Below are 11,350 nucleotides of genomic sequence, written 5' to 3' on the forward strand. Positions count from 1 at the left end.
GTGCCTCCCTGCTCCGCCACTTGAGGAAGAGTCGCCTGGGCCGACTGGAGGGGCAGTTGCCACCACTGGGTTCTCACGAGGCCCCTGAAGGCCGGCGGGGCGCGGCCCCCACTCTTTGAAGATAGGCATCTGCCTCACGAAATCGCCCCCGCTCTGGTAGAGGTACATCAAGGCCCCTCCCTGCTGAATACTGCCAGGGTTGGGGTCCCCCGTCAGGGTCAAGAGTGCCGCCCTCAGCACTTCAGGCGTCAGGTCCTCTTCCTGGAGCCTCATACGATCATCACGCCCGCTGAAGGCCCACATCCGGGGGGAGTGGCGCTGGAGAGGAGCGACGTGGCGTAGCAGGAACTCCTTCACCACCTTGGGCGCTGTCGCGCCGAGCAACCTCAAGAACGCGAAGCGGTGCCAGACGAAGACGAGCCGGGAGCTCTCACGCATCTCCTGGCCCCAGCCCGAATTGGGGACAGCAGGCGAAGTTGGCTCCGACAGCAGGGGGCTGGGCACCCCAGCATCCACATACAGCAACCGCTCGCGGAACCCAGCCACGGGCGGAGGGAGCTTGAAGTCAATCCCAGAGGCCGCCGTCTCAGGCGCGACAACGAAGCTCACACACGCCCATCATTGGGTAGGGTCAACAAGGCGCAGCGAGAAGAAGTGGCGCAACAAGGCAACCGAAGGAAGGATGCCCATCATAGCCTCGCAGACAAAGGCGAAGACCGAAAGGAGAGTGATGGATTCAGGACCCAGATGCATCATGTGGATCTGATAATGGGAGAGCACGGCATTGAAGAAATCAGAAAAGGGAGGAACCAGACCCGCCCACAGGGCGTCGGCAAAATACGGGACCTCGGTGGCTATCCTGCCGATGGAGAAGTGGGACGCGGGCCAGGCCGTCGTCCTCCCGCATTCGTTGAAGATGGTGGCCAGAGCCAAGCTGACCTTGCCCAAGCCCTCGGCGGGGGCCGCCAACGGCGGCGGGCAAGGCGGAGACACGGGTTTCTCCCCTCTTCCCTTCTTCGTCGGAGCCATGGCGATGGGAAGGGGGGGAAGGTTCGAGATTGAGTTGAAAACAGAAACCAGAGTTCGAGCGGAGGAAGGACAGAGGGCGCTCGAGCAACCAAACAGGGGAACGGCTGTGTACGACTACGGGTCCGCCTAGCATGGAGCAAGATAAGGAGGGCGTGGGGGAATAGTGCCGCCCACGTCCAACCAACCGCCACGCGGCGCCCAAGGCCGCAGGCTGTTAGGGCCCGTGGCGCTTCGCTCTTGCCCTTCCGCCTCCCTGCACGGCCAAGTCCGGGCGCGCCTTGGGCCCGAGGGCTACTGTCGGCGTTCTGGGAACGGGGCTCCCTAGACTTGCCTGCCTGCGGCCTGTGGAGTGGCTCAAAGGGGGGCCCAGCACGGCCCATCTTCACCAACACAAACCCAAGACCCTCGCGAGGGGCCAAGCCTCGCGGGGCGGACGACACGGAGCTTCCTCATGCGCGGCCTCGTCAGGCTAGCTCACGAGGAGGCGGAGAGATCAAGGTCGGGTACCTCACGAGGTGCCCGTGATGCAAGCCATGACGACCGGGGGCGCCAGGCGGGTGCCAGCCCGCGCAGCGTCCTTCCTTCCTCTTTGGTGCAAAGGGGGCAAGCGCACCCGCGGAGTACCGAGGCATCAGGCAAAGGTTGCCATTTCGGTGCAACGAGACCAAGACCAGGAGGACTACGAGACGGAGGTCACCGTGGAGCCCAAGACGGCGTCATCACCAGAGCTTTGTGCAGGCGAAGACTACTTTTGTCAGGGTAGCTAGTACTAGTTGTCCCCCTTCAAATTAGCCCGCCATTGTTGGCTCCCTTCCCGCTCGATATTTGGGAAGAGGACCAGGGCCTCTATAAATAGGACCAGCCACCCACAGAGCAAAGGGGCCCGAGGGTTTGGAAGGATAGAGAAGATCAGAAAGAGAGAGAGAGAAAGGTGACTGAGCTCCTCCCAGCAGTTCATCGCCCCAGCCAAGAGCAGACCCTCGCGAGGCTGTTCTTCCTTGTATTGTTCATCATCATCAGCCCAAGAGGCAATCCACCACACCACACACTGGAGTAGGGTATTACACCACAATGGTGGCCCGAACCAGTATAAACCCTGTGTCTCTTGTGTTGTCCTTTCCGTAGTTTAGATCCTAGCAAGGCGGGGGGGGGGGGGGGGTGGTGCAAGTAGGTAGGAGGCGAAATCTCCGCGCGCACCCCAGTGTTCGAACCTCAAGGGTCTGCCGAAACCCGAAATCTGACAAAATTGTAATTGCTTCACTAGGTCTGCGTCTAAAAAGAAAAATAGAGCTATAAACAAAGGAATATGTTTGTGCAAGTAGACGGCCGATCGGTGTCTTACCTGGAAGTTTCTCAGGTTGGGTGTAGCATATGCCGTACTCGCTGTCGATGGTTGGTATGAACAAATTGATGAGAGACTGAAATCTCGCGCTGTCAGCACTCACTTTGGCCTCAAGGTGCTCGATCAGCTCCTGATCCGTGGGATCGAACTTGACGCCAGCCAGTAGCACTGGCCAATCCTTCTTTGACTTGCATCGGTAATTCCAGTTATATGGTACTCAATGTATGATCAATCAACTGTTTTAAGTGAATGATGAAAGATTTCGACAGATAAGTGGTACTCCAAATCTGAAGTCCAGAATACCCGAACACGCCGCCGAGATTCTATTGTCACCTGACGCGCAGCGTGTTGTCACGTCAATTCAATGTGTGGACATGATGAATAATTTGACCGACGTATACTAGTACTGCTACTGTACTACTTACTAGTCGTATTTAGTGTCACAATTTATACATAGGTTTAACTAACAAGTACGCACTTGAAGCCTAACTGATATATATATATATGACAAATGTTTCCTACAAGCAGTGGTAGTTACCACCACTTGCGTTTTGTATGTTGTATGTAGTATCTATCGAAACCAAGAGTAAGTACGTGTAGTATGTAGTATATAACAATGATTAGGTAGTACATATACTATTTTTTAGGTAGTATGTACCATGTTTTGAGTATGCTCTTTTTTACGTACAAATATGTACGTATTTCACAAATATAACAAAAACTATGGGCTCATATGCAATTTTTTCATGTAACTTGCTTTGAAATATCTTAGATATAGTATATGAACATATTTAAAATAATAAAATAGTATATATATAGTACCACATGGTAGTATATGAGATATGTGGGGTAACTACCACCGGGTGGTAGGATGGATTTTCCCTATATATATACATATATATATAGGACAACACTATTCTAATCCCAGGATTAGAATAGTTATTTGGATCACAGCAGCCCCTATATAGGTAGCGATTGGTTGTTCCCGAATCGGTGCAAAAGAAAAAAAACCACCCACCCCCATCGTCCTCCCACATCCCCGCCTTCTTCCCCGGTGCCCGCACGCCATGCCCGATCTAGCCTGCCTCCCCCGCCTCCCCTAGCTTCTTCCCCGATGCCGTCCCGAACACCGGCCGAACCAGCCGAAGCAGCCGTCACCGCTCTCCCCAAATCGGGCCGCCACCACCGTCACCGGGTCACGCCGCCGCCACCGCCCTCCCCAGATCGCCCCCACAACCGCCGCCGCACTCCACGGTCACACCACCACCGCCGCTCACTCCCCAAATTGCGCTGCCACTGCCACCTCGTGCTTCATCCTTTCTATTACACCCCTGCTCCTCGACCACCGACGGCGACGCGCATCCATCCTCCTCTGCCCCCACGACCTTCCTTCTCTGCTGCCATGGCCTTCCTCCTCTCCCACCGCCGGCGTGAGAGCTGCGCACGCCACCGCGCACTACCACCTTCCTCCTCCCGGCCGGCCTCCTGGCCCGGGAAGCACTGTGCGGAGCAGTGCCACCACGCACAACCTAGTCATCACTGTCGCCCCTCTTCCTCCATGATGTTGTTGCCCTCTTCCTCCATGCTACTGCCGCCTTCGATCCAGTCTCCCGCGCCTGGCAGTCTCCGCATTGAGCTACCCCGTGCACATAAACTGTTTGTGTATATACCCCAAACAAAAAGGTATGTTTTTTTGTGTCTAGGTTGTAGTCCAGAGAAGTTTTGGACAGAAGCTCAAGTGGTTGTTACTGCTGCAATTTAGAGATGTTGACGTTGATGATTATGTACACATTTTAACAGAAGTTCAAAGTTTGAATCAAAAAGGGGGGAAAGAGCTCCATTTTATGAAGAAAACTGAAAAGCCATTGTCACAGGGACGATCATGAAGGTCAGATGTTGAAAAAGTCAGGTGCATGATGCATGTCTCTCCATCCCCTTACCACCTTCACCTTAGACCAAGAGATGACCTTCTTAGCTGATGATGTTGACCTTCATCATAATTTTTTCTGCCCTATCATGCGGCTGAAAATTTGACTATGTTGTTCCGTGAACAAAAACTGAAGAGTTCCAAGCTCTCCGGATGTCTCTTGGATGCAGCGTTCTTCTGTGTGCAGTTGATGGAAACACTCTGCTGCTGGAATAATGAAATTAACCCCCAACTAGATCCCAACCTTTTGCTCATCCCCGACGCGTGACTACATCTAATCGAAGTTCACCTTGTTTATCTTGAGACGTCCAAGTATAATTGTTTAAAACGGTTCAGTTATGACCGCAACCGTGGGTTCAGATAAACTCAACGACTAGGATACTGCTACCTATAGCTGAACCTCGACTTGCTGTAGATGGGCTAGATGCACTTCATGTTTACTTCAAAAGAAAGGATACATATGTGCAGTGCCTCCTGTGTGTATCAGCTAACTAATATTTCTGTAAAAAAATAGTGTTTGTCTACAGCTTGTACGTACAAACATATATTTCGCCCATTTTGATACTACAAATGAATAGTTTTGTTAGTTCTACTTGTACATATTTCATACAATTTGTTTCTTTGTCTACTGGTAGCCATGCCAGATACGATGCTACCTGGGAAATTGTGATGCACCTTCGCTTGGTGCCGCCACAGGACCCAGTGCGCCTCCTGTCCTCTGCTTTTCTCTATGCGCAGCAATGTGTCTCACCCCGCCGATTGCCCCTGCTGCTGCTGGGAACAGGTAAAAATCCAGCTATTGTTTGTTCATGGCTCCAATTCAACTTTGTGCATAACTATTGTTTTGACAGTCAAATGTGTGCATGGTTTCAGAGATGTTCCATGAAATCCCACTACATCTATACGTCATCTTCCGAGATGTTCCGTGAAGTTCTACTGCGGCTGTCCGTCACTACGGTCGTGTGCCAGTATGGTGTGCTTGGTTCATGTGTGCCTTGAAAAGATCATGTTTACCTTGCTGGATGTTGGCCAGCTCGCTCTTTGTGTGTGTTGCTGCTGCTCTAACCGCACATGTAAGCGGCAGCTGCTTCTCTCTCCGTGTATTGATTTCTCTTGCGCGCCAACGTTGCTGTCTCTCTAATTGGTTCACATTTGATGCGGCGGTAAAGGGAGATATTTTGGATTCCAGCTTTTCCTTGTACGTTCAAGTCGGAAGTGAAAAGTAATTGTAGCAAACTGAAAAAGAAATGTATTGTATGCATCCCCCACATGTTTGTAATAAACTAAAAAATAGAGTAGTTCAAAAAGTTTAATAAAAAAGGGTTTTCCCTGTTTCTAAAAAAACAAAGAAGTTCAAATTTAAATAATGAAGAAGGTCAAAAAAAACCTAGAAGTTCAAACTAAAAAAATTGGAGACTTTGATGCTCATATACCAACAAAAAAGGGCCATGTAGAAAATGTTAACCCTTGAAGTTCAAATTTAATAAATTGGAGAGTTCAAATAAAATGTTGTGAATATACAAGAAAATTCCCATGGATTTCCTCGTCATAGAAAAAAGGTAACCAAAAAGTGGAAATTAAAAATTGATCATTTTAAAAAAAATGGATTTCCCCATTTCTAGAAAATACCGAGAGGTTCAAATATAAAAGACGAAGAAGTTCAGTGTTTATTAAAAATCCAAGAAGGTCAAATTAAGAAAAACAAAAAGCATCTAAAAAATATAAAAAAGAGATTTTCTCTGTTAAAAAAATCTAGAAGTTCAAATTTTAAAAATGAAGCGGCTCAATGTTTATTAAAAAACTAGGGCTTTCCCGTTAATAAAAAGAAATAAAACTAAGAAGTCCAAATTAAAAAAAGTTGGAGCTAGATGTTTACAAAAAAATAGATTTTCCCTGTCATAGAAAGAACGGAAACAAGAAGTTAAAAATGAAATAACGCGGTATTTCGATGTCTAACATTGGAAAATCTAAAATCTGCTAACGGGAAGATCATAAGAAGTTCAAACAAAAATAACACAGAAGTTCAAAAGATAACATGGCGCTTTGAAGTGGATATTTCACTGTTTCTACATAATAAACCAATAAGTTCAATTTCAAATAACAAAGAAGTTTGATGTTTCTAAAAAACCTCCAATTTTCACATTTCTAAAAAATACACAATGAAGTTCAAAATAAAAAAAGGTAGAGTGATTCAATGTCTATAAAAAACTTAGATATTTTCACATAACCGAAAGAAGTCCAGATTGATAAATGCCAGAAGTTCACGTACTACACGGTGTGCATTTTGTATTAAAAAAAGAATGAAAAAGTAAAGGCTAAAAGTTTTGTTTTTCTAGAAGTTCAACTGCTCGGCCTGAGAAAGCTCAAAAATTCTTCTGAAAGAGGTTCACCGTGTATTTAGATGTCCAAAAACACATACAAAATATGTTGTTTTGGTGTTTTAAAATAATTCTCTCAAACTAGAGAGAAGTTCAAAGTGATAACAACCGGAAGTTCACGTACTACATGGTGTGTATTTCATATAAGAAAAATACAATAAAGTGAAACAGAGTGAAGGTCAAACATACATGTCCTAGAAGTTCAACTACTTCATGCAGTGCAAGAAGCAACACATCAAAAAACAGCACGTTAAAAATAGAGGGAAGTTCAAACAGGCATGTCCTAGAAGTTCAACTACTTCACGCAGTGCAAAAAAGAGCACGTCAAAAAACAACACGTCAAAAATAGTGTGAAGTTCAAACAGACATGCCCGAGAAGTTCAACTACTTCACGCAGTGCATTTCCATTTGCGATGAAGGCAAAAATCATGATCTCGTCATTTTCTAATTTACTTCAAAACGGTAGAAATATCATTTGTGTAAGTTCAAGTCCTCGGTCGGAGAAAGTTAAAAAAATCATTGTGAGAGAGCTTTGTATGAGGAAATTACAAAGGAAAATACGTCATAGAAGTTCAACGTGAAAACAACATGAAGTTCAACTACTACACTGAATGAATTTCAGATGAAAAACTTTTAAAACCATCGCGAGTATGAGAAAATAATCAACACGGTATATCACTCGTTGAATTCCGGGGAGTGGATGGAGACTACGAGTAGTGGATGGAGATCTGTGAGCAAAAAAAAGCACGTCGAAAACAGAGTGAAGTTCAGGTAGATATGCTGAGAAGTTCAGGTTCTTCACGCGGTGCATTTTCGAAGAATCTGTTTCACGATAGAGGCAGAACGAATGATCCCACCGTTTTCGAAATTACTTGAAAACTGCTAAGAATCAGAGAAAACCATCAACATGAAAAAGTTTCGCATTTTCCGTAGCTTTTCAACGGTATATTATTTGCCCAATTCCGATAAAGTTTGTAGAAATTACGGCGAAAATATGTTTTTCGCCATTTTGGAAACTAACTTAAAACCGTAAAGAATTGGGAGAAACAATACATACCAAAAAGTTTCGCATTTGTTCAAGCTTTCCAACGCCATATCATTTGCTGCATTCGGACGCATGGTTAAAAAATTAGCTCGAAAATACGAACTCAGTAGGACTTGGACCATTTTCTAAATTACTCTTAAACCATTCAAAATTAGGGAAAAAATTGAAGATGAAAAAGTAGCGCATTTTCATAAGATTTCCAACGCCATATCATATGCCTCCATTGGATTAGCCATTTAGAAATGACATCGAAAAAACGAACTCAGCTGTTCGGTTTACGAAATTTTACGTTTTTTCAAATTACTCTTTAACCATAGGGAATTAGAGAAAACTTTCAACATATGGAAGGAGCGGTTTTGCAGCAGCTTTCCAACGCCATATTATATGCCTCATTCCGATAAACGGTTTAGAAATGCAATCGAAAATACGATTCAAGTTTTTTGTGCGAAGAAAAAACGGTTTTTAAAACTGCTCTTAAACCGGTTATATTTTGCCAAAAATTTAAGTTGGGTCATGATATTGTTGTCCATAGCTTTCCAACGGTATATCATAAGCCCCATTTGGGCAATGTTGGTGGAAGTTCATCCTAGTTCACAGGGAAGTTCAACATACTACTAGCGGGGAAGGTCAGGTTGTGATTAGAATATTATTCTGATCCCGTGATCAGAATAGTGTTTATGTGTGTGTGTGTACAATGTTACTATTCATCACCCAGGGTGCAGAATAAGTTATTCTTCACCCGAAGTAATCTTACGATCATTTCATAATTAAATTACGTTTCGAATTCAAATAGTTACATTCCTATTGATTCACTACGTAAAATTTGACATAAGAAAATAAAAATATAGGTCATAAGATAAGAAAATTTGCAGTTTATGTGTATTTTAGACAATGTTTTTACGTTTGTAATTTTACATAACATAAAATATTTTTACGGCGATTATACTGCACAGCATCTCCATCATCATTATCAGTACATCCTACGCAGGTGAGTTAGGATGCACTTGATCCCAGGAAGGTATCTATCCTTCAAACCAGAGGAGTGCTTCAAACTAACAACAATACATAATATCCAACAAAAGAGGGTCGTGCTACAGCAGCAGAATACATGGCTCAGTCTAGATATCAGCACGAATCAAGTTGTGCATATTTGCTGTTGGCATGAACCACATCGCCGCATGTCGGGTTTGGAAAAGCCATCCATCACATGGAAGCTTGATGCCTTTCATACACTGAAGATTATCTGGCAACAAGCTGTGTCGACGAATCTCTGGATATGGTGATTCATGAAACCCATGGTATAATGTGTAAACACAACCCCCCTCGCGAATGGAAGTTGCATAGCACAGTAATCATTGCCGGTGATATGATCGATGATTGGTTGGATGATCGGATAATTGAGCCCGAGGAACAAGGAGTGGTTGCCGAGGCTGTAAACCCGCCTCCAGTTGAATACGCCTGGCCCAACAGAGCTGGGATCTTTCTCGAACACGAAGCAGCCATAGCCATCAATGTCACGAACGCCCCACTCATTGTACTGCGTGTGGTTTGATGTAATGGTTTGGTCAATTTGGTACGTGCGAATGAGCATCAAATGACCGCCGTCAGCTGAACGAGCGATAAACCACCACCCATCGGCTGGTATGATTCCAGGTCCTGGAATCATGAAGGCCAGCACATTTGCGTCTGCTGCAACAATTCAAATTGGAGACCAAAAGGACAAAAATAAACAATCATGTTTAGAGTATGTGTGGAATTAAGATTATTATAACAGTGAGACATATCATAGACAGAGAATTGCAATGTCGTGGTCATAATCATACCCCAAGTTAAAAAAATAAGCCAATGGCTTTCATATTCTAGCAATATGTCATGGTTCAAACATCATGTAACAATGAGAGGAAAATAGCTATGACAGCGATTACTCATATTCTACGATAGCACTTACTACTACTGTTCTCATATCAACTCTAAGCAATAACATGCGTTGTTATAAAAATCTTGTAAACAAGAGTAACATATAGCAATCATGATGTTATGCTCATAATATGTATTCTAACAATCATTAGATACCAATTGTTCTCATATCAACTCTAACAATAACATGTGTGGTCATAAAAATCTAGGAAATGAGAGGAACATATAGCAATGATGTGGTTATAGACATGATATGCATTCTAAATTTGTAACAAATGAACAGGCAGTCATATTCATAATGTAAAGATGAGATGAGATAGAACAATTACACGACGATAGATTCCACTAGTATAGGCAGCCAATCTGTGCGTCGATCGCGTAAACGATGCCATCATGCACTATAGCATCAGACAGAAATGTTGCCTCAATAGGATTGATGATGAGCCATAACCATGCATGGCGACCGGATTCCAGATAGACCAATCCCATGTTGAACAAGGAAATGAGCTTGTAATCCATGTAGTCTTCTCATGGTGTGGGCACTTCGCAGATTACAACTTTCTGCAAATAGAGGTCGAGCCAAAAGCTTGACGCGTCTCATGCGTAGTAGGCAGGAGTGTCCGGCGGGCCGCGAGGCTCGATGGTGGCGGTATCCAACGATGGAAGGGTGATCTCTCGCTGGGTGTAGATATCCACGAGACGCCATGGACTACCGGTGTGGTGGATGAGGACGATCCAGTTGGCCTTCATGCCTGCCCAGTAGTGTCCGCGCATGAAGGACAGGTGGATGGGTAGTGGTAGCATGTCGAGGGGAACCACGACAACCTCCGTAGGATCGTCAAGTCGGTGTCTGGGCGACCTGCGAGGATTGGGAATCAACAAGCAGGGTGTCTTGAAAAGAGCCGTCCGATTGCAGACGAGTAGATGGTACGAAGACACCGAGCATGCGGCCAGACGGACGGTGCTGAGTAGGTCCATATGACTACAAATCTACTCCAAGAGAACATCGGGGAGGGAATTCCAATCGCGTCTCTGCGTGTTAGGTGGTTCTCCCATTGGGGTTTTTGGTGCCTGCAAGCCAGCAGGGAAGTGGATTCGGGCGGGCGAGCGAAGAAGCTTCTCCTTTTGTGGCCGAGCAGTGAGCGCGGGGATATGGTATGCGTGAGCTACCAAGGAAGATGGCGCGGGCGGGCGAGCAGTGAGCGGGGGTAAATGGTGTGCGACCGACGATGGGGAAGAGAGGAGGAAGAAGAAGAGATGGCAGTAGTGGGTAAGGTTGATTTAGTAACACCAACACGCTGGTTCATCTTATTAATTACATGTCCCATGTGCTGCAACGTGTATTTTCACTTCACTGCGAAGACTAGTTGAATAGTTCTCTCTGACCGAGATGGGGAATAATGGATCGCGTGGACTTCCTTTCTACAGTATCCCTATGCCTCTACGCTCACTTCATTCATTTTGCTCCGTACCTAGTCACTTGTTGAAATCTGTAGAAAGACAAATACTCTGTATTTGGGAACGGAGGGAGGCTTTTACTCCGTACTATTTGGGAATAGAGGGTGTATCACCATATGAAGGGAACAGAGGAAGCTTGAAATATGAACATGTTAATGGGAGGGAGTAAGCCCCATGCATGCATGCATGCATGCATGCAACATGCAACACTCACACGTACACATGGACGCACGCAACACTCATGCACCCATGCG

At 45.5% G+C, this 11,350-nt stretch overlaps 1 protein-coding gene across 1 annotated transcript; it reads left to right on the top strand.

Moving 5' to 3' along the window:
- Positions 1 to 3,871: 3,871 nt before the first annotated feature.
- LOC125527485 (uncharacterized) lies at positions 3,872 to 5,499 on the top strand. Its single transcript, XM_087525751.1, has 4 exons — positions 3,872 to 4,054; positions 4,172 to 4,562; positions 4,934 to 5,082; positions 5,172 to 5,499. The coding sequence occupies exons 2-4, from the start codon at positions 4,408 to 4,410 to the stop codon at positions 5,225 to 5,227; spliced, it is 360 nt and encodes a 119-aa protein (XP_087381877.1). The 5' UTR covers positions 3,872 to 4,054; positions 4,172 to 4,407; the 3' UTR covers positions 5,228 to 5,499.
- The last annotated feature ends 5,851 nt before the right edge of the window (positions 5,500 to 11,350 follow it).

This window comes from Triticum urartu, chromosome 1A (genome assembly GCF_056163025.1).
Source record: "Triticum urartu cultivar PI428250 chromosome 1A, HENAU_Tu73, whole genome shotgun sequence".
NCBI classification, from domain to species: Eukaryota; Viridiplantae; Streptophyta; class Magnoliopsida; order Poales; family Poaceae; genus Triticum; species Triticum urartu.